The sequence below is a fragment of the Chelonia mydas genome, chromosome 2 (genome assembly GCF_015237465.2).
Source record: "Chelonia mydas isolate rCheMyd1 chromosome 2, rCheMyd1.pri.v2, whole genome shotgun sequence".
NCBI lineage: Eukaryota > Metazoa > Chordata > Testudines > Cheloniidae > Chelonia > Chelonia mydas.
In genome coordinates, this window is record NC_057850.1 from 7,577,766 (window position 1) to 7,604,763 (window position 26,998).

Below are 26,998 nucleotides of genomic sequence, written 5' to 3' on the forward strand. Positions count from 1 at the left end.
GTCATCATCCAGATAAACTCCTTTTGATGTGACATTCATTCTCCCAGAATCAATGTCCCCGGCATTAAAGACATTTGGGGTCTGCCTTGGCATTTAAAAAGGAGCTGCAGGAGACCAGGCTACAACAGTCTGTTCCATGATAACATCTCTTCTGTAGATGTGTTGTCATTAACTAAATGCATGAATTAAAATGTGCTGTCTAGAGCATCATGCTGTAATATGTTTGCTTTTCATTTTCAATATGCTTATATTATCGCACCGTCTTGTGTGTTTGTTGTATAATGGATAAAGAGTGTTGGGTGTTGTGTTTTGGGTTTTTTTTGTATTTTTTGCAGCTTGAGAACAAATACTTGTTTTCCCAAAGGAGAATATGGGGATTTGTAACAAGAATTGCAATTATTGATTTCTTGACTTTAGCATCATTAGTGTGACATGATAATTCATATCAATTAGATCTGGCCGAATAGCGGAAAAGGCATTTTTCGGCGTTTTTGGCAAATTTGACTGATATTCATCACATTATATACTCACTGAATAATATTGCTGATTGAATGCTGCAAAACATATTTCCTGAATATGGTGTTCTGTGAGTACTGGTGAAATTTATCTACTAATGTATTCTTCAAATATGGTTTGACCAGCCCTAAAATAAATGTCATGATGTCAGACAGACCTCCTGTGAAATCAGATGGATAAAACCTGAGGTCTTTACTCAGATTTTGCCTGAAGTCAAACTCCCACTGACGCCAATGGGAATTTGCCTTAGGTCAGATCTATACTAGGAAAGGTTTGCTGGTATAACTATACAGCTTATATTGACAAAAAAGTAATTTTGCCCTTGTAGATTGTACCAGTTTCCTGAGTGAAATAAGCTATACTTTTTTTCTTGGTATAACTACATCTGCATTAGGCTTTTGCTTGTATAAAAATGTCATAAAAATCACACCCATAAGCGACTTCCCTACCAGCAAATGTTTATTCTTTAGACTAGGCCTTAGTAATGTCAGAGTGAAATATAAGGGCTTCGGGATTTGGCCTGTTGAAATTAGACATGCAAAAGGCCTTTTAGGTCATGTAGTCCAGATACCACATGGATGAGCATCATAGTCTATTTATTAAATAGATAATAAAGTATTCTAGGAGACAAATAGTCTATGATTGTTCCCTATTGTATTTTCTCTTGTATTGTTTCTGGTCTAGTTTATTTGTCCAACAATAGTGTCCAGCTCTTTCCTTTTAAGTGCTAGATTGCATAAACTAAGCAAAATCAGTCCTGTTTAGTATATACATAGGCGAATATATGGAAAACTCAAAGCGTAAAGCATCCCCTTACTCACTAGCCAAAATAACTTGCTGTAGCACCTTGGTATTTCTAGTAATTCAGATACTGTTCAAATACCAAGCAGATCTAATGCCGCTTAGCTTAGGAGATCTTGCAGGATCACTGCTCAAGGTCATACACAATCACTTTCTGCTGAATTGTCGGCCATTTTATTGGTTAGTAATGATTTTTTTACTTTACTTTTTGTCTTTTAAATACAGCAAGAGCGACTTCAGCTGGACAGGTTGAATAACCAGCTGTCTGATGCCATCCAGCGGTATGGAGCCGTGCAAAAGGTAATAGGGCTCCCGCACTTCCTTTCACTTGTTGATGTGTGGATTTGGAAGTATGTTGATCAACAGGAACTATGGACTCCCAAGAGCATGGAACTGGCCAACAGGGTGTCTCAGGTCTTACATAGCATGATTATTGCAACATATCTGTACTGTTATTTTGTGGCACAGTGTATTGGAAATACTGCAAAACATTTAGTGAAATAGCAACATAGACAATAATTTATTGATAAACTGGCTCCATCCAGCCTTGGCTGAATGTCAGGGCAGCTGTATTACTGCAACGGCATCACAGCGTGGTGCAGCGTAGGGTACCACAAGAGCGGCAGGATGGCTTGCATGGCTTTAGGAGAGCTGAAAGAGGAAAAGAAACTTTAGTGGGCAGTGTTGCTCTTACCTATGCGATTTAAAGGGACGCTGTCCAACATTGTGAGGCTTAAACATTGACCTACCTTGACAGCTTTGCTATATTAAAAGTTTAAGACCCTAAGGATTCCAGAGGCCTATACCTGAATAGAAAATACTACAGCAGCTCAAACTGTTAAATAAAGCAACCAAAAGCCAATCCTCTCCTTCTGTTTTCCCTTCCCACCTTATTCCTGGGTGACCGTCTCCATTTGCAAGGTTTCACCAGTCATCTCTATGCTGATGACTCACAAATCTACTTCCCCAGCCCTGTCCTTTCTCTTATTGTCTGTTTCTTATCGTCTTTTCCACTTATGACAGCCTCGGAGGTAGAGCTGGTCAAAATTCGGAATTTCCGTTCCACAGGAGATTCTGACATTTTAAAGAAAAGTTTTAATTTCAAACCAGAACGAAGACTAGAAATTTTGAAATTTCCTGCAGAAAGAAAATTCTGGATTTTTTGTTTGTTTGAGAACAATTGAAATGTTTCCTTTTGGTTATTTTGAAACAGAGCAGCCAGCTACCCCTGGCTCAAGGGGACTCCCTGGGCTTTCAGGATCCCTGACTCTGGGGCAGCTGCACAATGCAGTCTGCCCCAGAGCTGAGGGCCCCCAGGCTTCCAGACTCTCTGCAGCGGAGTTGGAAGCCAATAGCCTGAGGCTGTATCTGAGCCTCACAGCCTGGGTCAAGAGATTCAGACTGGCGGAACTCGCGCTCTAACTATAGCTGTGTAGATGGCACTTGGAAGTCGCGGCTCGAACTGGAGCTTGGGCTTTGACGCTTTGAGAGGGAGGATGGGCTTCCGATCCTGAGCCCAAGCCACAGCTGCACAGCTCTTTTTAGAGCGCTAGCGTGAACCCTGCTAGCCCGAGTCTCTCCACCCAGCTTCTGTGGGTTGTGTAGACCTATCTAGGAGCTACTGCTAAAGTCAGGTGTCCCAGGTCTTCCGAGTCAACATGGGAGTGTTGCCCTGGAGCTACAGACTGTGTAAGCCTGGGCTCCCCAGCAAACCGCTAGGCGACCTGGCATTTCAGCGGAAGTTCATTGAAACGGAACCGTTTCCACAAAACGCTTCCGTTTCAACGAACTGGCATTTCCCAGCAAAAAAGCCACTTTATCGGGAAAAGCCCTAGCCAGCCATACTCAATGAGGCATCTACCTGAGTGCTCCAAATCCTGTTCAAGCGCAGCCTGGCCAAACTTGAGCTCCTTACTTACCCTTCTTCAATGGGAGTTCCATGCGCTTGTGTTGAAAGTTGGGAAAAGGAGGATTTTGTGCAAATGAAATATTTGAAGCATACAATCCAGCCCTAACACTTGCATACAAGACGCTTTCTGTGAGGATGTAATGGGATTTTATTTATTTTTATTAAACACACACACAAACCAGTTATATTTCTGATGGGTACCAAAGAGGTACCATCAGGGTAAAAGTCAGGTATCTGAATAACAACTAGTTCTTTCTCTGGCCTTGATTTACCACTTTAACTTGTACTTAATTTTAAATGTGGGCTGTCCCATCCCTGCTTAGCAAAGCACTTTAATTATGTGCTTAGTTGTAAGGATATGCTTAAGACCCATTAAAGTCAAGCATGTTCTTAAGTGCTTTGCTGAATTGGGGCCTTTGTTGATAACACACTATATCATTGAAGTTGAAAGCATTTATTGTTTTTTTAAAAACCCTTATTTACACTACACCATTGACACAGTTTACTTTTTTGCATGTGATGGTGGAAGTAGACTGGGAAGATTCACTTACTGTTTCTCTTGCATTAGAGGCAGGCTGTTAGTTTGGGTTTCCAACACTGCTGGAAAATGTTTTTTAAAAAAGTTTCCATAGAATCGTAGAATGTCAGGGTTGGAAGGGACCTCAGGAGGTCATCTAGTCCAACGCCCTGCTGAAAGCAGGACCAATCCCCAACTAATTAGCCTTTAAAGTGTGTATATATAATAGCAATGCCACTGTATTATTTCTACTCATATGTCTCTTCATAGAACCTTTCCTCCTCTGTTTCAAAAATCTAAGTGCTGGGTCTAAATGAGATAGCACTGTCTCGTTAACTCACAAGTCAAAAATATCTGTGTAATGGGTTTGTTTGTCGTTAGATACATGTTCATCAGCATATTCCATCTGTGCTGTGCATGTGACTTTTTAAATAAATCTCATAGTGCCAAAATTAGCCGTTGCATTTTGTGAATGCCCGGTTGCGGCAGGAAGCTGAACTGGCTGGTAAATTGCTATTTACCCACGTCCTGACTGTCCTTTCTTAAATGCATATTTTGTCACCTTGTCATGCTTGAAGCTTAAATGACTTAATTCCTGAAAGGTCTACCTCTTCAAGGCAGTTTTTCCATTGCTAAACTACAGGGTTATTTTAATTTCTATTCTTTTTTTAAATGTAATGTGAATGAAAAAAGAATTTAATATGATTTCCTCCCTACAATATTAGACCACTGATGCATCAACGCCAATCCCTTTTTTTCTTCTTTGGCAGAAAATAGCAGAGAAGTCCAAAGCTTTGCTTCCAACGGGGCAGAGAAGCAGCAAACAGGTAGGTATGTGTGTTTGAACTTTAGAGGGCGATAAATCAAGCATTAATAAAGTGCTAGTCTGTAATCCTCTTACTGATGTTGAGTAGCTCCATTGAATTCAATGGGGTTGTTCCTCCTTTCAAAATTGTATATCATTCAGTTGCATGTGTCACCCTTGGCAGATGGCAATGATCGAAGAATCCTAAAAAATAGAAATGTTGAATTATCTTGTTCAGTCCCTGGCTAATACAGGTCTGTTCCCCACCATATGCTTTCTACTGTTTTGTCCACTCTGAAATGTCTCTAGAAATGGACTTTCCTGAGGAGATTTTTTTCACGTCTAACTGTTTTTTACGAGCAGGGAATTTTGCTGATACTGCATCTCAGACCTCAATGTTAAGGTGCTGTCCTCTAGGGAATTTCTACCCTCCAATAAAAGACCTGCAGAGGCCTGGGTCAGCTGAGGGCCGTAAAACTGTAGTCTACATATTCATGCTTGGGCTGTAGCCCGGGCTCTGAGACCCTGTGTGAGGGTGGTGAGTCCCGGAGCCTGTGCTGCAGCCTGAGCCCGAATGTCTACACTGCTATTTTTAGCCCTGCAGCCCAAGCCCCTTGAGCCGAAGTCAGCCGACCTTGATTCTGAGACTTGGTGCCAGAGGCGTTGTATTGCAATATAGGTATACCCCTACTCTACATTATTTATGTATTTTACTTTCTCCTATGTATTTACACATATGCATTAAAAGTGCCTTTCCCAGGCTCTAAGTGCTTTGATAATTACTAAACATAATATATCAAAAAATGACTAATCACCAGCCAATCCCATAAAGGGACTTAGATGCCCAGAGCAAAATTCATCCTAAATGCAACTCCAGTGGCTTAAGTAGAGTTACACCCAGAACATAAGAACGGCCACAGTGGGTCACACCAATGATCCATCTAGCCTAATATCCTGTCTTCTGACAGTGGCCAATGCCAGGTTCTGCAGAGGGAATGAACAGAACAGGTAATCATCAAGTGATCCATCCCCTGTCGCCCATTCCCTGCTTCTGGTAAACAGAGGCTATGGACACTCAGAACATGGTGTTGCATCCCTGGCCATCCTGGCTAATAGCCATTGATGGACCTATCGTCCACAGACTTATCTGATTCTTTTTTTAAAGCCCTATTGTAGTTTAGGCCTTCACAACATCCCCTGGCAATGAGTTCCACAGGCTGCTTGTGTGTTGTGTGAAGAAATACTTCCTTTTGTTCCATTGGGTGACTCCTAGTTCTTGTGTTATGTAAAATGAAGTTGTTCCTCAAATCCTACATGGTGGCATTCAGAAGAGCATGTAGGTGTCTAAAACTAATACTGGAACACCAGAGCACCATACTCAACTCCTCACTTAAGTGTCTACATTTGAAAAAGGGACGCTAAAGTTTCCTTCAAGGGATTTTTGAAAGAGATTCCAGTTTGCCTGTAAATTCACATTTTCCTCCCTTGTTATTGTTCTTAGTTGGAGCTCTGACCGCCTTGCTTCCTAAACTCCATCCAGCCCGTGTTTAACATCTCTGTATGTTAATAGCACTGGTGCTTATCCATAAGGAATAGAGCTGTGAGGAAAACAGAAATCCTTTCCTGCAAAATATTCATATTTTTGAAAAAAAAAATCTTGCCAACATACAAATGAAATGTTTCATGGGAACGGTTTCAAGAAAAAAATCCATTTCAGGAGGATTGAGAGGGAATGTTTCAGCTTCCCAGCTTGCTTGCCCTGAAGGCTCTTGACAATTACACTTCTGGCCCCCCTGGGAGAAAGGGAAGGGCAAGGCATCAGGAAAGCAGAGCCACTGCCCTCTCTGGCTCCAGGATCTGGTGGGGGGGAGGCCAGAAGACAGTCAGGGTGCTCAGCGTCAGGCACCCCCGAGTAAAGCTTCTGTCAGTTTAACTGACCGAGAGTGAAATTTGACAGGAATCTTCTAGCCAGGCAGCCCTCATTTCAATTTTTGCCAATGGAGAATTGATTTCTTTCTTTTTTTTTTTTCTTTTTTTTCTGTGCAAAACATACTTGTTGTTGCATAAAACTTTGGATTTGTGAAATGGCGTTTTTCATGTCTAAAAGCATCTGATTTAAAAAAAATTGACCATCTCTGCTAAGGAGCTGTTGTGGAGAGTGGGATAGATTCACAGATGATCCTGCAACTATGGAAAAGAAATGGGCTGGAAATTCATATTAATTTGCACGTTTCAAATAATTAAGATTCTGTGTCTGACTTTGTTGTAACTTAGTTGGTATTAGTTTGCTGAGGTGTTAGTGTATTTCTTTAATCTCAGATAAAACTGTCTTGTTAAATGGTTCCATTGGCTATTTGCACCTTGGAATGAATATACTTTAATTGTGTTATTAAGTTATGTGTTTATTGCCTTGTGATGTCTTTTTTCCCCCACATTCCCCCAGCAAATGGTGATCAGTCATGGACAGAGTATTGTACATGATCGCAAGGGCATATTCTTGTATCTTAGTTGGCCAAATCCTGATTCCACTGAAGTCAATCTACAAACTTCTGTTGGTTACAATGGGAATACAATCTGGCTCATTGTGAATATGATATCTTTGGTGGAAACTAACACCCTAAGTCAAGAAACCATCCAAGTACCTGCTTAAAGGTAAACACATGCTTAAGTGTCCTTCTTAAATTAAGGATGCCTTCCTGGACTGGTTTAAACTAAACTGACCTCAATGGAGCTAGCCTGTTTTACACCAGCTATGGATCTTTTGTGGACAGAAATATTAGACATATTGGGCCACATTCTACTTCATCAGTGTAGCCACACTGCCTTTTGTATATCACTGAAAGCAAATTTTAACCCACATCTTTTAAAGAAAATAGGTAACTGTTAGATCTTATCAGAATTGCTTCCGCTACATATTCTTCATAAACTAAATCCTGAACCGACAAAAGCCAATATTAAACAATCACTCGATTGAGATTTGGCCCTTAAAACCCCAGTAATTTGGCGGAATTGGTCTAATATTCACAAGAGAACTTTTATTAGCTTTAGGTGCTTTAAATGGTGAGCAAGAAAATTATTCAAAGCTGCGGTTAAGGATCTAAATGGATTAAGGGCCATTTCTTTGGCTCCAGTCGGGACTAAAAATTAAGCTGACCTAAGATATTGTCCCCTTGATAAGCTGTGACGTTGGAGGCATCACCAGGCTACAGTCTACTGATCTGAATCTCAGGCATATTGAGTGTCCACAGCTTATATTCAACTTAACAGGAGCATTGCTGACAGCCTCTCTGAAAATCAGACCATTGATTTTTAATGAGGATTGGTGAAATAATTTGCACCTTTATTCAAAATCTGAACCAGCCATTCCTGGAGAGTACTCAGCCCTTTGCAGAGTTGATCCCAAGATGGCCAGCTCTGCCACTGCAGATCAATCACAGTTGATTTGTGGATGACAGTGAAATATTTGCCCAACAAAGATAAAATTCCAGACAAGTGATTTATAAATAAGTTGAGAAATGTTATCAGGACAGAATAGATTTCCAAAGGAAGGAACTAGCATCATGGATACCAGAAGAATCCAGTTTGTATTACACAGTGAAAAATTTAAAAATAAACGTTCCATTTGTTTTACTGCTATGTTGCTGCTGTGTTAGACATCTCACAGTCAATCACTGGAGTGGATGTCACCAGTTGGCAGAGTCCTCTAGTTCGTGGCGGGATTTCATGCTTGTCATGATTTGATGTTTGGCTTGTATGTAACCACAGCTGAGACACAAACTGGGACTGTCCAGGTTCAAAGATAGCATGTTTACTAAGTGAAGCAGAAGAGATTTTTCCCTCTGGCTGAGCTTTTAGGGGCTGGGCTAAACATGTCTCAGCTGGAAGTCCCTTTTCTTCATAACTTACACTTTGCCAGTTAAAGTTGGTGACTTTTTACTTCAATGCATGTGAAATGGTGGTTATGAAATGTCCTTTTGTGGAAATTCATATCGGACAGGCCCACATCTTCAAAACAGACTTGTGTACATACGCAGATTTGCATATGCCCAGCTTGGGTGCCAGGAATACCTGAGGTACGTGTGCTTGTATGTGCAATTCCCTGATGGACATGCTCAGATCAGCTTTGAACTTGTGTGTGTGCCTATATTTGCTTCTATAATCCATCTGAGATCTTTTTGTTTTCTCCCTCTTTAAAATATACAAAAGAAATTAAATGTATAAAACTTGCTGATGTTAAAGCAGTGACTGTTATGCTTGATTCCCCCCCCCCGCCACCTGCACAGGAGTCAGGAAATTAAAAATTATGGTTCCCACAGCAACTGCAACTCGACTATATTGTGCATATTTTAAGGCATTTAAGTTAACACCTTGTACAGCAATACAAAATGCAACATATGTGCAGGAGAGCTGATTTGTGCTTGTTTTGGAAATCACACAGTGAATTTCCTGATGCTTGTGCATGGAAAAATCTCCATGATAATGCTGCCATAATGCAAAGGGTTGGTTCCCATCCCCCCCCCGGAATTGCAATTTATTGTAACAGGTTTGAAAACTGATGGCATCCCTACAATCTTCTACTTGCACTGGTGGGCAGGCATGCTGAGATGTTCAATTACCAAAATCCTAATGAGAGTCCTTTGGGAAGTAACTAATTTCCTTTGCATTCCCTCTCTGGTGGCAATGATTTAAAGCAGTGGTTTTCAAACTGTGGGTCGGGCTGGCTGAGACTTGCTGGGGCCCAGGGCCAAAGCCCAAGCCCAAACCTGAAGGCTTCAGCCCTGGGAGGTGGGGCTAAGGTTACAGGCCTCCTGCCTGGGGCTGAAGCTCTTGGGCTTCGGCTTTGCTCCCCCTGGGGTGATGGGGCTTGGGCGGGCTCAGGCTTTGGGTGTCCTGTAGTAATTTTTGTTCTCAGAAGGGGGTCGCGGTGCAATGAAGTTTGAGAACGCCTGCTTTAAAGGATGCAAAGTGAAACTTCAAAAGACTTTCTTTTAAGGTATTTGCAATAATTAATGTTTAATGAAGTATTCTGGTTTGCTTATTTGGTTTTACAATATCTACCAAAAGACGTTGGTCACAAGCTCTAGACTCCTTTAACAGGCACATAAACACACTATCAAATGTAAAAAACAAAAGCCAGCAGCAACGCCGCAAAATATGGCTGTACCTCTTTAAACCATGTAGCAAAGGAGAATTGAGGAAAAGTATCTTGTTCTTCTCAGTTATTACTTCTCATATAACATCTCCTTCCCCAAACACCCACTGAAAGAGGAGTCTTGCAGTGTGCCATAAATCATAGCATCATAGAAGTTTAGGGCTGGAAGGGACATCAGGAGGTCATCTAGCCCAGCATCCCGTGCCCTGCAGTGTGCCCTGAAGATAAACAAGTACAAGCTATATTGAATGAAAAGGAGGAGTGAGTTCTAAAGCTGAAGGGCTCTCAAGTACCCTGCCATTCCATCAACTATACTGAAGTGGACCAGAGCAGATCCAGATTGAGCACCATCGCTAATTTTGAATGGGTCAGTATGTCAGCAGCCCCAGTGTATTCTGCATAGGTGAACTCTCTTCAGGGCTCCTTCTTTTGCTCAAGGTTCTCACAGGGTCTTCAATTATTATAACTGGTCATGAACTCGATTTTACTTATTAATCGACTGATAATGGAGCCCCTCAACATGGATACTTCCTGACTGATCCTTGGAAAAGTTTGGAAGGGAAAAGTACAACTTTGTTACAAATAAGGAATAAAATGTAAACTGGAACTTTTCCAGAAATTGGCAAAATCCAAACTGACAGTTTAAAAAAAACCTGAAACACATTTTTGTTCTGGTGTTTTTAGAAAATAAAATGACTGTAATTCTGATAGTATAATGCCACCCTCTTTATTTCCTCCTTCCCACTCAGGGGGAAGAGGATAATTACTACCACTGAACAGAACAGTTGCCAAAAAAATTGTTTGTAGTTTTTATTTTGTATGACTACTTGACCCTTCCTTTCAAGGGTTAATAAGTAAAATTTCTTGAAAAGACGGCTAATAAACCTCTGTTTACATGTAAAGAGGTTATTTCTGCAAATCACACCAATTTATCTCGGCTTTAAATGAACTTCCCCCTTGCAGGAAGTGTGAGTTGTGATTCTTTTGTGTGTGTGCGCCTGTGCATTTGCACATTTGTGTATGCATGCGTGTGTGCGTCTCTCTTTAAATTCCTCTTTGTTGCTGAATACAACAAAATTCTCATTTGGGACATTAAGATTTAATCTTCAACTTTAACGAGAATCATCCATTGACTTTATACATAATTTATCATACCTCTACTGTGGCCACAGTCTAAAAAGACAATATTTGCCAAACCTGATGTGTGAAGTACTGCAGTTGAGACCTGATGAAATGTCCATTCAAGTCAATCCGCTTACTTCAGTGGGCTTTGGATTGCCCCTTTATTTCCTATACTTAGAAGAGGAAATATCTGTGGTAATTTTGTGGTATTTATTGTCCTGTTATTGTCATTATCTATTTATTTGTAGTACCGCAACACCTAGGAGCCCCAGTCAGAGAGCAGGACCTCATTGTGCTTGGAGCTGTACACAACCAGAATAAAATGGCCCCAAAGAGATTACATTCAAAATACATTATGACCGGTCAATATAAATTATGTCCACAATGACTTTAATGTAACTACTGTGTATCGTACTTTTCATCGCAACTTTTTTGCAGGATTGCTATGTCAAAATGATATATTCATCCTGAATCCAAACTGAATAGACATGAAGTGGGTTTTTTTTTTTTTAAATACAAAACATCCTCTTACAGTCACAGAGACTGATAAAAAGAAAGCTTTTGCATACAAATGGAACAGATTTTTATTATGATCGTCTAACAAATGGCTCATCCTAACATCAGCCCCAATTCCTAATGTTTTGGGCTAGCTGGTATATTTTAAGCAATCAGGATTGTCTGCAGCTTCTCTAGTAAATATAATGTCAATTGGTACATCTGTTCAAGGTTATTTCATCATTAACCACCCCCATAATGAAGAAATATGTTAATTGAATAATTTTCTTCTGGTTCATGACCCTTCACTGGGAACTGAAATAAGACTTGATTAAACTAATGCAGTCACCTGATCAGACTATAGAAGACTTTATAGCACTCTGATTAGCTATGACGTTGATTAGGAGATAGTGAGTGAATGATCTATGGGCTTTGATGGTGAATCCTCCGTGTTCAGTTCTTCAGATAGACAAAGTAACCCTTTCACCCAACCCAAACTTTCCCCATAAAGCTATCAAGGGTTCCATTGAAACTAATTGAATTAACGCTATCATAATTACACTCCTTTTATTTTTATTGCATTTTATTTTGGTTTTTGTTTGTTTTCTTTCCAGCCCTTTAACTGTCACACAGAAGCTTGACTGCATACGGCAAATGTTCAGGGAACTTGGAGTTAGTACAAAGCTATCCCAAGTACAGCCTCAAATTTTTAATCCTTTTGGAGATAGGAAAGAGTATCTCTAGTCAAAGGCTTCGTAAGTGGACTGTCTCATATATTTAGACCTGTTTTAAATCTGTTAGAGGAGAAGGGAGGCAAGCCCCTATTCCTCAGGGGCAGTGCATGTGTTTGTTTGTTTGCATACTTGCTTGCTGGTTGTTTTGTTTTTTAGTTTGCAGGGGCTGGTAGGAGGCTGTGTGCTGTGAAAGAAGCAGAGCCTTTAATCATAAAAGAACCCCAATTAGGGGTCATGGCTTTCCTGATTAGGGGCGGGGCATCCCTGATTAGGGGACCTTTCTAGCTAAGCAGCCAGCCCATGGCAGAGGAGCCAGCAAACTGAGCTCGAAACAGAGAGTTTGTAGCGGAAGTCTGGCGGAGGATGTATGTGGTGTTTGTGTGTGTGTGTATTTTTTTTTTCTCCATGACAGGAGCTTAGGAGGGAGGGCTATTACAGCTGCACAGGCAGCCGCGGTAGTGATCCAAGGAATGGAAGAGACAATGAAGATGAGTGGATGTGGAAGCTGCGGCACATATGTTGTCGTGGAGTGGGTACCTGAAAAGTGCTTCATTTGTATGAAGTGTCACCTGGTACAGCGGATGGAAGAGAAGATCTGAGGTTTGGAGATGCAGGTAGAAACTGTGGTTGAGTTTTGAAGGGGATTCAAGCAGATGATGGAGGGAAGGTAAGAAGAGGTTGAAGGGAAATCTCAAGACTCGCAAGCTGGACTGGAGAACTGTGAGGGTAGAGTGCTGGGTGAGGAGTGTGGCCAGTGGAAGCGTGTGACTACAAGAACCAGGCAGAGGAAAAGACTGGCTAGTGAAGGAAAAAGAGAGCTCAGGAGCAGGTTTGCTGAGTTGGAGACTGAAAGCGGGGTACAGCAAGCAGTAACAAGAGGTGGGAGGGCAAGGAATAAGAGAAGAGCGACTAGTCCTACAAGAAGAGAGGAAGAGTCAATGGAGATCTCCTGGGGCTCTGAACTCTGGCTGACAGATAATGACTTGCAGAAGACTGCAAGTGAGAACAAAAGACAAGAGGACTTGCAGCCAGAAAAAACAGAACAGAGAAGGCTGGGGAATCGCATCAGAACCAGGAAGAGGCAGGTCTATGTGATTGGGAGCCCCCTAGAAGAAGAACAGACAGACCTGTCACCAGATCTGATCCAGTGAATAGAAGGCTATTCTGTCTCCTGGGAGTTAACATTTGGGATGTGAACCTGAGGCCGAAGAGGGTCCTAATTGGAGCTGTAAAGAATCCACTGATTTTCCTTAATGTGGGAGCAAAGGATACAGCTAGATTTTCACTGGAATGCATCCAGGGAGACTATGCCAGGCTAGGGAAGATGCTTGAAGAAATGGAGGTTCAGGTGGTCTTCAGTGGGGTTCTACCTGTCCGTAGAGGAGGAGAGCAAAGGCAAGACAAAATTATGATGATCAACAGATGGCTCAGGCAGTGGTGCTATAAGGAAGGCTTTGGGGTGTTTGACCACTGGGAGGCATTCATGGACAGAGGACTGTTCTCATGGGATGGACTCCACCTGAACAAGGAGGGGAATAGACTTCTGGGATGGAGGTTGGCACAACTGATTAAAAGAGCTTTAAACTAGGAATTCAGGAGAGACACTTGAGAGACACTCATGCAATATCCATGCCTGTTTCTAACATTGTGTGGGAGGAAAATCAGGTAAGAGAGGATACAGCAATAGAGAAAGAAACAACAGAGGGTAGGTGAATGGATAGCAATACCAATGACACTAACAATCAGCTAGGCGATACTGGCAGTAGAATGACTGTACCTAATTAGGCGAGGAATCTGGGAAAAGCCAAGCAGAAACAACTAAGACATCTGTAGACCAACGCAAGGAGCCTGGATAACAAAATGGAGGAACTAGAACTGCTGGTGCAGCAAGTAAAACCAGATATTATAGAGATAACAGAAACATGGGGGTCTAGTAGTTGTGACTGAAGCACAGGTATTACAGGGTATGTGTTGTTCAAGAAAGATGGAAATAAAGGTAAAGGTGGTGGAATAGCATAGTATAGTGCAAATGGTGGATTCTCTCTTACTTTAAGTCTTTAAATCGTGGTTTGAGGACTTCAGCAACTCAGACAGAGGTTATGGGTCTGGTATAGGAGGAGGTAGGTGAGGTTCTATGGAATGTGATTTTCAGGAGGTCAGACTAGATGATCACAATGGCCCCTTCTGTCATTAAAGTCTATGAGACTATGGCCCAAAGTAGTTTCTTTGTTATGTTTGAAATATATGTTTGTATTAGACAGAGGACATGTTTCAGCCAACATGATCACAGCTTTGTTCCAGGATGCCAGAGTGCTTTACGAACTATATACATCACTTGCTTTCCATTCAACTTATCCTCCACTTCCTGTAGTTCCTTCCTTCCTTCCACTTCCTGTCTCTGTGATAGAAGGCATCAGCTGTGTAACAGGACACAGGGCCACTGCACAGCAAGGTCAAGAAATGAGTATTCCACATTAAAACTCCAGGGAAAATGTAAATTGGCAGAATGGCATTTCTGGTATCAGACCTTGAATTTGAACAGGACACTTGGGTCAACTCCTCTTTCATCAGTGGTAGTTAACAATTATGTTGTGATGGGGTCAGTCCAATGAACACAGATGATCAGGATTTCAGTTTTACACCTTACACAATGGTCCAAACCTTTTTGGGCCAGATTTTTAAAAGGTATATATAGATGTTGCTGGGCACAGTATTGCAATGCCTCACTGACTGTGGTGTCTGAATTGCATTTTCAAAAGGGATTTAGGCACTAAAGCAGGGGTAGGCAAACTGCGGGCCGCATCTGACCCATCAGACCTTTTAATCCGGCCCTTGAGTTCCCACTGGGGAGCAGGGTTGGGATCTTTCCCCACTCCTGTGCTCCAGCTGGGGAGCGGGGTCGGGGGGCTTGCCTTGCTCCTCTCTGTGTGTGCAGCAGCTCCACCTGGCTCCCAGAAGCAGGGACAGTCGGGGCTCCGCACGCTGCCCTCGCCCCAAGCGCCGGCTCTGCAGCTCCCATTGGCTGAGAACTGCAGCCGATGGGAGCTGCGGGGGCAGTGCCTGCGGATGGGGCAGCACGGAGTGGCCCTGCCTCCTCGTGGGAGCTGGGGGGTGGACGGGCCACTGTTTCCAGGAGCTGCTTCAGGTAAGTTTTGCCTGGATCCTTCACCCCTGAGCCTCCCCTCACGCCCCAACCCTCTGCCCCAGCGCTGATTGCCCTCCAAACCCTTTAATTCCAGCCTGGAGCACCCTCCTGCACCCTAAACCCCTCATCCCCAGTCCCACTCCAGAGTCTGCACCCCCAGCTGGAGCCTCACCCCCCCGTGCGCCCCAATCCCCTGCCCTAGCCGAGAGCTGCCTCCCACCCTCCGAACCCCTCCATCCCGGCCCGGAGCACCCTCCTGCACCCCAACCCCCTCATCCCCAGTCCCACTCCAGAGTCTGCACCCCCAGCTGGAGCCTCACCCCCCCCCCATGCGCTCCAATCCTCTGCCCTAGCCAAGAGCTGCCTCCGAACCCCTCCATCCCGGCCCAGAGCACCCTCCTGCACCCCAATCCCCTCATCCCCAGCCCCACTCCAGAGTCTGCACCCACAACCAGAGTCCTCGTCCCCCTCCCCATGCCCGCTAATCCCCTGCCCCAGCCATCCTGCCATACAATTTCCAGACCGAGATGTGGCCCTCGGACCAAAAAGTTTGCCCACCCCTACACTAAGGAGCCAAAATCTCATTGACAGTTGATGGGATTTAGCTCCTAAATACGTAAATACCTTTTGAAAGTGAGATGTAAACACCTAAATCAGTTCAGTGGTGCAATGCTGAACACAGCAATGCCTAAATAACATTACAAATCTGGGCCTTCAGTTTAAAACTGAATTATTTGCAAAAGATAGAAAGGTGAACTTCCAGAGACACACTGTGGGGACAAAGCTGCCCTCTCCTGAATTAAGGATACTGCTTCCCAACAACACCCTGGATTTTCTTTGGCGATCTCCCATAAAACTCCTTTCCATAGTTTATCCTGCTTCATGTGTGGGGTTTGCCAAAAATCATAGCCACAGGTGGAGTGGTTGCTGATTTAGCTGGAAAGTGGAGCTGTCTGTATCTGGCACATGGGCGAAAGATTTCCTATTCACTGACTGGATTTTTTTTTTATTTTTTGATAGCTCAAAAGGCAACAGGTCATTCGTAGGAGGAGCAGCGAGAGAGCGATTCTCTTGTGCTAAGCCTCCACAATAGTCTGTGTGCTTTGATGTTTAAGCCAGTTTATTCAGACACTCCCATCCCATACCCCAGTCTCTGAGTCATTATCAGAGTCTTCACACACGCTGAATGACAGGTTGTTTTGTCTGAAATGAGTACCCCAAGACTCACTGCCTTCCTGTGTCAGTGCTTGCATTTGTATTCTTTAATCCTGCAGCTATTCTCTCTGCGCTGAAGATGTAGAGCCCATAGAATGAGAGAGTTTGGGAAATGGTGACGCCAGGGGTGTGTGGGTGGCTTGTGATGTACTGAAATGAAACGCCTGCCTGCATGTGCCTTGTTAATTAGAAGACAGTGCTATGGGGGCTTGATATTAGCGAGCTAGGCTCAGTCACATAACATAGTGTCCACTTTAGTGAGCCTCCCTAGTCAGTGATTGCTCTATAACACTTGTAAATTGACTTAATTACCTAAATATTTACAGTGTCCCCATATGCTAAGTATAAGGGAGAGTGCAAACACTGACACAGAGTTATTTAAAAAAAGAGGAGGACTTGTGCCACCTTAGAGACTACTTCACCTTAGAGAGCTCACTTCATCGGATGTAGCTCACGAAAGCTTATGCTCAAATAAATTTGTTAGTCTCTAAGGTGCCACAAGTCCTCCTTTTCTTTTTGAGGATACAGACTAACACGGCTGCTACTCTGAAAGGTGTTATTTAAGGCCTAACTGGAAAGATTTTACAGGGGGCCACTGTATATAAGAGTGTAGACAGGCAATCATTGCCCAATCTGTATACAGACCTTACTGGGGTCTCGGACAGTGCTTTTGCCTATGTTGCTTCTAATGCCTACCTTCTTGCCCAGTGCACAGAGTATACATATAGACAGTACGGTACTATGCAGCCACAGCCAGCACTGCTGCCTGTAGGCTGACCCGTGCCAGCGATTCCTTGTCCAATGCACAGCCTGTGTGGGATGTGGATGCAGTTTTTCCCCCTGCAGTTGGCTTTGTGCAGGCTTCCGTGTTAGAGTTAAAACAAATATAGGCTAAATCTCTGGACCGATTAACATTAGTATTGCACTGTAGCAAATGTAAGGTCTCAGTAGCAATAAAATAAAAATCAAGCTAATTCCTGGACTGGTTATGTTTGCTTGGATTTTCTTCACTGCACAATTTTGTTGTTATTTTTCTTCCTTGAGCAGGAAGCTGCTGATGTAATAGGCATGTCGTTTATGCTCAGTGGAAGCGGTGGGTGGGTTTTGCCTGGGTGATGGTGATGCTTCATCATTTAGATGACCTCATCCATTTCCCCGCCCCTTCTCCCTTCAGAAATTATATTGCAAGAGCTGAAATTGACTCTTGCCCTGGCAAAAGTCATGCAGTTACCGGGAAACAAATGTGAAACCTTACCCAGTATGTCACCTTGTTCCAAAGTGAATGCAGCATTATTTAATGCATTTAAACCCCTGAGGAGATGGATTATTGAAAGGAAGAAAACTGTATTCTTCTAAACCCTCTTTGACAGCGGCGTTTATAACGTGATTAAAGGTGAATGGCAGTGGTATTTTCCCCAGAAGAATACATTTAAAAATAGAGTAACCCTTGCATCACTAGGATGAAGATACAAGTCCTTGGTAAATTGCGTCAGTGAACCGGAAACAGATATCCCCTTTTCAGCTTTGCCTCGCTAAGATATAGCACACAACCAGCAGCACAGGGCGTGACTCTACAACGCAGCCTTGCCTGTATGTATATTCTGTTCACAGGGCAAGGAGAATGGTAGTATAGAATGGCATAGAGAGAATGGTAATACAATTAATGCTGATCAACATGGGTTTGTGGAAAATAGATCCCGTCAAACTAACTTGAGATCTTTTTTTTGACAAGATTACAAGTTTGGTTGGTACTGGTAAGAGTGCTAAAGTAATATACTTCTGTAAGGTGTTTGATTTGCTACCGCAAAACATTTTGATTAACCCCCTGGCCCCCGTTCTCCTGCTGGTAATAGCTCATCTTAAGTGATCACTCTCCTTACAGCGTGTATGGTAACACTCATTGTTTCATGTTCTCTATGTATATAAATCTCCCCACTGTATTTTCCACTGAATGCATCCAATGAAGTGAACTGTAGCTCACGAAAGCTTATGCTCAAATAAATTTGTTAGTCTCTAAGGTGCCACAAGTACTCCTTTTCTTTTTGCGAATACAGACTAACACGGCTGCTACTCTGAAATCTGTCATTATGTTAAATGTAAATGTACATCCCTATGACTAAATAACACAGTTACATGATGGGGACTCTATCCTGGGAAGCAGTGAACGGGTGTGTTTCTAGTGGAGTCTGAAAAAGATTTGGGGGTCATGGTGCATAATCAGCTGAATGTGAGCTCCCCGTGTGACACTGTGTCCAAAAGAGCTAATTAGATTCTCCTCTTTGTGCATCTGAACAGGGCTAGAGAGGTTATTTTACCTCTGCTTTTGGCAGTGGAGCGACTCCTGCTGGAATACTGTGGCCAGTTCTGGTGCCCAGAGTTCAAGAAGGGTGTTGGTAAATTGGAGATGGTTCAGAGAAGAGCCAGGAGAATGATTAAAGGAGTAGAAAACATGTCTTATAGTGGTAGACTCAAGAAGCTCAATCTATTTAGCTTAACAAAGAGAAGGTTAAGGGGTGACTTGGTCACAGTCTATAAGTACCTACATGGGAACAAATATTTGATAATGGGCTCTTCAACCAAGCAAAGATGTAACAAGATCCAGTGGCTAGGAGTTGAAACTAGACAAATTCAGACTGGAAATAAAGCATTAAAAATTTTAACAGCAAGAGTATTTAATCATTGAAGCAATTTTCCACGAGTTGTGGTGGATTCTTCATCACTGGCAATTTTTAAATCAAGATTGGATGTTTTTCAAAAAGATCTCGTCCAGATGAAAAAGGAATTGATTCAGGCAATTCCTGTGTGATGCAGGAGGTCAGACTAGATGATCACAATGGTCCCTGCTGGCCTTGGACTCTATGAACCCTAGTGCTTGGACTCAGGTGCCAATCACGTGGGCTAACTATGCAGTATAGACATAGCCTCAGAGTCACGGGTTTTTTTTTTCCTTCCTCCCATCTTGCTCTGCAGAAAAGTAAGTTCGTTTGACCCATTTGTGGAGCAACTTATTTCTCCAATGCACCTGACCAGCTACTTGGTCTGGTTAGTAATTGGATGGAACTGGGGCCACTTCCTCCTTGTTGGAAGTGGTAGTGTGGTGTCGTATGTTCCCTCTTATCATGTCTGGTAGACCCACAATCTAAGCAGGGTCAAGCTGGGGAGGATAGGGGCGTTAGCCCCCAGATGGCTGAGGCAGGGCTTACCAACGAAGCTACTTCATGAAATAGCATATTGGAAAATCAGTTAATTCCCCTGAGTTTAAGATTCTTCTTTGAGTGGTTGCACGTGTGTATTCCACTCAGGGGTGTGTCCGCCCAGTACACTGGAGAGTTTTCTGCCAAACTGCCCTTTGTGGCAGCTCATGCGCCATGCCCAACTTGTGGGCTGTCCTGAGGTAATGTAAGGGCTATGCTGCCCTTGCCCCTCTCGGTTCCTTTTCATTACACATTGCCTGAGTTAGAGCTTCCTGTTTGGTTTGCTTCACAGTTGTTTCTTCTGCGTAGTCACTGAGTTTAGCTCTCTACCTTCCCCATAAATAGCTAGTCAACAGTTAGTACCCAGTAATTAAGTTTCCTTTGTAGTTTTATTTTATCTTAGCTATTTTAGTAGTTAATTTTGGTGCTGGGCACTGGTGGCATGAAGTGCTCACTGGATTTAAAGCGGCAGCCTGTTGTATGGGGTATTTGCTCAGTGGTCTTTGACAGACCTTTGGACCCAGACTCTTCTCCTGGAGAAATTGATTGATAGGATAGGGGTGCGCACCTTCATGGGTTGAAAACTCGAGTGTTATGGACAGAATGAGAAGCAGCTCTTTGTATCAATGTCCTCAAGCTTTGGGCAGTTCATGTGCTTGTCTCCCTTACGTGAAGGGCTTGTCGGTTAAGAACGTAAGAATGACTATACTGGGTCAGACCAAAGGTCCATCCAGCCCAGTATCCTGTCCACTGACAGTGGCCAATGCCAGCTTCCCCAGAGGGAGTTAACCTAACAGGTAATGATCTAGTGATCTCTCTCCTTCCATCCATCTCCACCCTCTGACAAACAGAAGCTAAGGACACCATTCCTTACCCAGTTCAGATACTGATTGACAATACAACTGTGATATACTCTCTAAACAGACAGGAAGGGGCATGATCTGATCAGCTTTGCCAAGAAATGATGAAACTTGGGGACTTTTGTATCAAGGGATCCATTATTCCCATTGTCGCTCACTTACTTGATTCCCAGAACCAGTTGGCTGATCACATCAGCAGGAAATTCTCCCAGAATCACGAGTGGTCCCTCAAAAACAGTGTACTGAGAACCATCTTCCAAGTCTGGTGTGTTCCAGCATTCAACCTACTCACAAGAAAAGACCAGAAGAAATGTTGTCAGTTCTGTTCTTGATTGGGTCACAGTCCAGGCTCACTAATCAATGTCTTTCTCATGTATGCTTTTCCCTCTATTCTACTCATCCTACTAGTTATTCTCTAATTGAGGCAAGATCACACTGAGATGGTTCTTTCTGGTTCAGCCTGGTCGAGACACTACTGGTTCTCGGATCTTCATAGTGTCTCAATTCAAATCCCATGGCCTCTGCCTCCTCTTCCAGACCTGCTGTCCCAACAGCATGGATGAATGTGGCACCTTGATCTAAAGAATCTGCACCTCATGGCCTGGCTGTTGAGTAATTAGATCAAATGGAGAAGCACAGTTCAGTGGCAGATCAAGAGATATTACTTAATAGTAGGGAGCAGTCCACTAGGTCCACGTATTTAGCTAAATGGAAGCATTTTTCAATCTGGTCCACTAGCCAGAGAGTACAGCTACCAGAAACTAAAATTCAGGATGTTTTAAAATACCTGTTATACCTCAAATTCTTAGGTTTTTCTCTAAGTTCCCTGAGAGTCCACTTAGCAGCGATCTCAGCTTCCATCCTCCCATTCAAGGAGATAAATTGTTTTTTTTTCTCAACCCCGTGGTCATTAGATTGTTAAAAGGGATTGTTTAGTCTTTTCTTCTTGCTAAAATTCAGTACCTCTTTGGGATATCAGTGCTTTATTAGCCATTCTGATGGGTGTCCATTTGAGTCTTTGGCAACCTGTTCTTTGCTTCACCTGCCCCAAAAGACATCCTTTCTCTTCACCATTATGTCATCCGGAAGAGTGGGTGAGCTTCCGGCTGCGATGGCAGGATCTCCATATATGTAATTGTTCAATAAAATAGCCATGATGCTGCATCCAGATTTTTAAACTAAAGTGGTATCAGTTTTTTGTTTGAACCAGACAAGATACCTATCTGTTTTCCCCCACAAAGCTGCACTCAAATATGAATGGACAACACCTGCATACTTTGAACATAAGGCGAGCACTGGCCTTCGATCTGGACAGGACCAATCCTTTCAGGCTGTCTCCTAGGTTCTTCATTTCATATGCTGAAAATAATAAGCAAGGCACAGACAGTTACCAGATGGATTACTTCCTGGATCAGGATGCAGTAGAGGGTAGGGAGAATTTCTTCTCCACTGACACTATTGGCTCGTTCAACAAGAGCTCAAGCTACCTTTTCTAAAGGACCTCCCCATGCTGGACATTAGTGCAGATGCTGCTTGGTCCTCGGTGCATACTTTCGCTCATCATTATGCCATTACTACCGCTTTCAAGCTCTGATGCAAACTTTGGGAGAAATACTGCAGTCACTGTTTATATAGACTCTCAGACTCACCTCCTAACAGTACTGCTTGTGAGTCTTAGAATCATAGAATATCAGGGTTGGAAGGGACCTCAGAAGGACATCTAGTCCAACCCCCTGCTCAAAGCAGGGCCAATCCCCCCTCTTTTTTTTTTTTTTTGTCCCAGATCCCTAAATGGCCCCCGCAAGGATTGAACTCACAACCCTGGGTTTAGTAGGCCAATGCTCAAACCGCTGAGCTATCCCTCCCCCCGTCACCTGTTAGTTACCTGCCTTTTAGACATTGTGCTTCCAGATGTGGTTGCACATGTTTTGTCCCATGACCCACCCTCCATCCCCTCTTCACTGGAGTCTTGAGCCACGCATATTCCAGTACAAAACCACTGAGAGGATTTGGGCAGTGCCACCTTTACATAGTCTTGGGAGGGACCAAGAGGATGTGCAGAGCCCGTATGCCACCCCACACTATTGCTGCAGAAACCTCTGTCTCCAGTCATAGGCATAGTTCGACTGCTGTATTTCGGTGGGCAATGCATGTATATGTGCATGTGGGTGAACATGCACTGAAGCCAGTTCCCCTGGCTCACGGCCTCTCCTCCCCAGCCTGGAGTGGTACCTGGGCTGCTGGTGCTGTGGGGGGAGATGGGTCAGCTTATATAGGGGCACCCCCATTGCTGCTGCTGCCTGGGTGGCAACTTGAGCACAGGAGCTGTGGCCACTCCAGCACCGGCTGCTGCCGTGACGCTGCCGCTCTGGTGCCTCCCAGAACTGCTGTGGCTGCCTTCCTGCTCCCTCCCCTCCCCTCCCCTCCCCACCCCATCCCCATTCCTCTCCCCACTGTCCCCTGCCTTTATCCCCCTCCTCCCTCTCCCCCATCCTTCTGCCCCATTCCCCTATCCTTCTCTTCCCCCTGCTCTGTGCCATCCCCCTTCCTTCCCCACTGCCTCTTCCACCCTTCCTCCATTTCCCCCGCCCCACTCCACCCCCTTGCCCTGCCCCCGGGCACTCACCTTTGTACAGGAAACAGGATGATGGCCATGCAGGGCCCCCAGGACCCGAAGATGACGATGGGCACTAGGACCCAGGAGGCAGCTTCCCAGAGTGGCCACCCTCACCAGGGGACAGTGGCCAAATGAGTTGAAAACTTGCCGGGGGAAGGGAAGCGCAGCATGGGAAGGACGGAGCCCACCCCCTGCTCAGCACTTGCAGAAATCAGGGAGCAGTGGCATGTGACTTTGTGTGCCCCCCAAGCTTTGCCTCTGCATGAGGGGCAATGCCCTCCCTGTCCCTGCAAACCACGGCCGTGGCTGCAGTGCACTGGGCACACACACACCTGAGCTCAATACACATGTGCACCCGCATGTGGGAGAACAACAGCCACAGTACAGGTAAGTAACTGTTTTTTCCACGTTTCCCTGGAGGAGGACTTCTTCCAAGAGTTGCTGAAAACATCTGTTGTTAGCAGAAATTGGCACCTTGAACTCCTGTTTTGGCTGGGGGCCAGAAAGGAAGTTTTTAGTTTTATTATTATTTTGTTTTAAAAGGTATATGCATATTTTCAGTCTGAATTGGAATCTGCAAATTGAATTTTAAAGAAAAGATTTGCAATTTTAAGAAAGAAATGGGACAAATTCTTCCGTGAGTTGAGAGAGGGAATTTGGTTGGACTTGGTGTTTGTTATTTATATCTGTCAGCTGTTTTCAGGCCCACCCTCTCTGGGTGTGTCTACACTGCAAAGGAAAGCCTGCAGCTGGCCCATGCCAGCCCGTTCACAATTGCGGGGCTTGAGCTGCAGGGCTGTTTTGTTGCTGTGTAGATGTCTGTGCTTGGGCTGGAGGTTGAGCTCTGGGACCCTCCCACCCACTAGGATTCAAGACCATGGGTTCCAGCCCGAGCACAGAAGTCGACACAGCGGTGAAACAGGCCTGCAGCCTGAACCCTGCGAGCCTGAGTTGGCTAGCATGGGCCATCCGTGGGTGTCTAGCTGCTGTGTAGCTATACCGGTACCTTCTGTTTGAGAAAGCAATTAACAAGGGGTTCTGCAATATATTTGTATTTGTGTATGAGTGAGCAAGGGTGATGTCTCCATCTAGTGACCACCCCAGAGAGGATCAGGAGTCTATTGCTGTAGAATCAAAATGAGTTTGCTGCTGACTAACTTGGTAGAGACCTGGGTTTGGAGTGAAAGAACAGAAGTTCTCTGCTCTGCACGTGTACACTGTGGGATTTATCGAATAATTGTGTCTGTTTTTTGCAGCCATACATCAAGTCCAGCCTAAGACAGTACTCTAATTTTGTTAAACGTCCATCAGTTGAACTGTGGACCAGTACACAGCCTAATGAGGTCCAAGCAGTACCAAATGTCAACATCCAGAATGCTGTTAACTTAATGTAGTGACTAAATCAAGGAACTGGGAGTCAGAGCTCCTGGGTTCTGTTCACAACTCTGCCACGGACTCCCTGTGACTTCCTGAGCAAACTATTTAGGCTCTTTTTTTTTCTTCTTCTTTTTTTCAAAAGTGCCCACTAACAGCACCTTCATTTTTGGCTGTCCAACCTGAGATGACTTGGATCTGATTTGAGCACTCAAAGTTTTATGTTATGGGTATTTAGCACCTCTGAAAATCAGGGCCCATTTAGGTATCTCTGTATCTGAGCTTGCCCCTCTGTAAAAAGGGCTATAATGTTATTGCCAGGATGACCCAGTGGTTAGGGCACTAACCTACTGGGCTTAATTCCCTGCTGTGCCACAGATTTCCTGTGTGACCTTAAGCAAGTATCTTCGCCTCTCTGTGCCTTCTCTGTTTAGATTGTAAACTCTGCAGAGCAGGGACACTTCTTCAGTATGAGTATATACAGCGCCTAGCACTTTGGGGCCCTGATTCCAGTTGGGGCCTCTAGGCACCACTGTAATAGAAATAATAAATAATCTGGGTTCTGGGAATGGGTGACAGGGGATGGATCACTCACTGTTTACCTGTTCTATTCATTCCCTCCAGGGCACCTGGCATTGGCCACTGTTGGAAGATCGGATACTGGGCTAGATGGACCTTTGGTCTGACCCCGTATAGCCATTCTTATGTTCTGTAAAATAGACACTATTTAAATTCAAATTTTTACATAATTTATTTAAGCAATGCACATTCCCTTGCCCAAAGAGCTTGCAATCAAAATAACGGGTCTGATTCTGATCTAGTGACATCCATTTTAGCAGTGATGTAATTCCAGTGACTTTAGTACAGTTACTCCTAATTAACACGATCAAGCCGATGACTTTGCCTCTTTTGCTAATAACTGAAATGTTACTTAGCCTTGGTGTCCTGTTGAAAATTTCATTGTGAATTATATTGTGCTGCCAAATTAAGCTCCTGCTGTATTTTCTCCTGGACACAATATTTTTCCTCCCTTCCTGTGCTCTAACATTGCTGAGCTCAGTTAAACAGCATCTGGATTCCACCACAGAGGTGGCCTCATTTCAGTGGTGTATATTTTATATAATTTCTTTGTAAGGTGCTTTGGGATCTGTTGGGATGAAAGGTTCTCTATAGATGGTATATGAAGTTGTTGTTATTATTATTAAATTGATAGCAATATCTTGTAACAATGGAGAGAAAGAAGGAACACTAAAAACACGTTATAAAAATATTGGTTGCTCCTTGTAGCTTCTGTCCTAATGTACAATGGCATGTTAGCAAGAGCAGATAACAGAAGCGTGTCCATAATCGCCACCTTTGCTTCAAGAGACTGTGCCAGATGTGTTGCCACTGATCCTGAAATTAGGGGCGCAATCCAAAAAGGGTGTCATCAGCAAATAGTGGTGTGAATGCCACACTTGTGTGTGCACGCACACGCGGGCGCACACACACACACACAGAGGCAGAAATGGAAAGGTGACCATGCCTCAACTACCCTGTTGAACAGGTGTATTAGTAGCTATCACCATAATGCAGATGATGTTTCCTTACCAGCATAATACTGACACTTCACTCCCCAAAATGGTTAAGGAAGTTGGAGTTGAGTGATTCATGGAACGCATCATGTATGCTCCCTGCTTGTGGGTGTTACAAGGCTTGATATGCCATTGCGATGACAAGCTGTCAAGAATGCCTCCTATGGCTTCCTCTGAGGTAAAACACTGTAACACTTTGCAGTGTCCCATTCTTCTAGCCTCCTTTAATTAAAGAAAGAACAGGAGTACTTGTGGCACCTTAGAGACTAACCAATTTATTTGAGCATAAGCTTTCGTGAGCTACAACTCACTTCATCGGATGCTGTAGCTCCCGAAAGCTTATGCTCAAATAAATTGGTTAGTCTCTAAGGTGCCATAAGTCCTCCTTTTCTTTTTGCGAATACAGACTAACACGGCTGCTACTCTGAAACCTTTAATTAAAGGTGTGTTACAGGAGGGCTCTCATGAAGGGCATTCGGCAAATAGTGCTGCCGTGCAAACACGTTCATTCAGACCGGCGTGCATGGCAAATGGCTCCGGAATGATGCAGTATTGTTGTAGCTGCATTGGTCCCAGAATATTAGATAAAGGGGATGAGATAACAGCTTTTATTGAACCAACTTCTGTCGATGAAAGAGACAAGCTTTAGAGCTACACAGAGCTCTTCTTCCGGTCTGGGAAAGGTGCTAAATACAAGGTGGTTGAGATTGTTTAGCATAACCAGTTAATGCATATTCTAAAAGATCATTCAAGCTGTAATGGCCCGTTAACACCTCACGAGGTATAGAACAAAATGCGGGGCGGGGGCTGGGGGAAAGGGTGCTAGTGGATTACAGATTGTTGTAATAAGCCATAAATCCAGTGTTTTTATTAAGACCAGGATTTTTAGTGTGTAGCAAACTTCTGAATTTTAGCTCCCAGGCTCGTCTTCTGAAGGTGTTGTGCAGGTGTCCTTTGAGGACAAGGAC

General features: G+C 43.8%; 1 protein-coding gene across 14 annotated transcripts in view; it reads left to right on the forward strand.

Moving 5' to 3' along the window:
- The window catches only part of TSNARE1 (t-SNARE domain containing 1), a 684,473-nt gene that overhangs the window by 355,619 nt on the left and 301,856 nt on the right, over nucleotides 1–26,998 (forward strand). For all 14 annotated transcript variants that reach the window (XM_037891908.2, XM_037891914.2, XM_037891916.2 and 11 more), the window contains 2 exons: nucleotides 1,543–1,617; nucleotides 4,514–4,570. In XM_037891908.2, coding sequence (XP_037747836.1) covers nucleotides 1,543–1,617; nucleotides 4,514–4,570 — 132 coding nt within the window. The remainder of the gene's footprint in view (nucleotides 1–1,542; nucleotides 1,618–4,513; nucleotides 4,571–26,998) is intronic.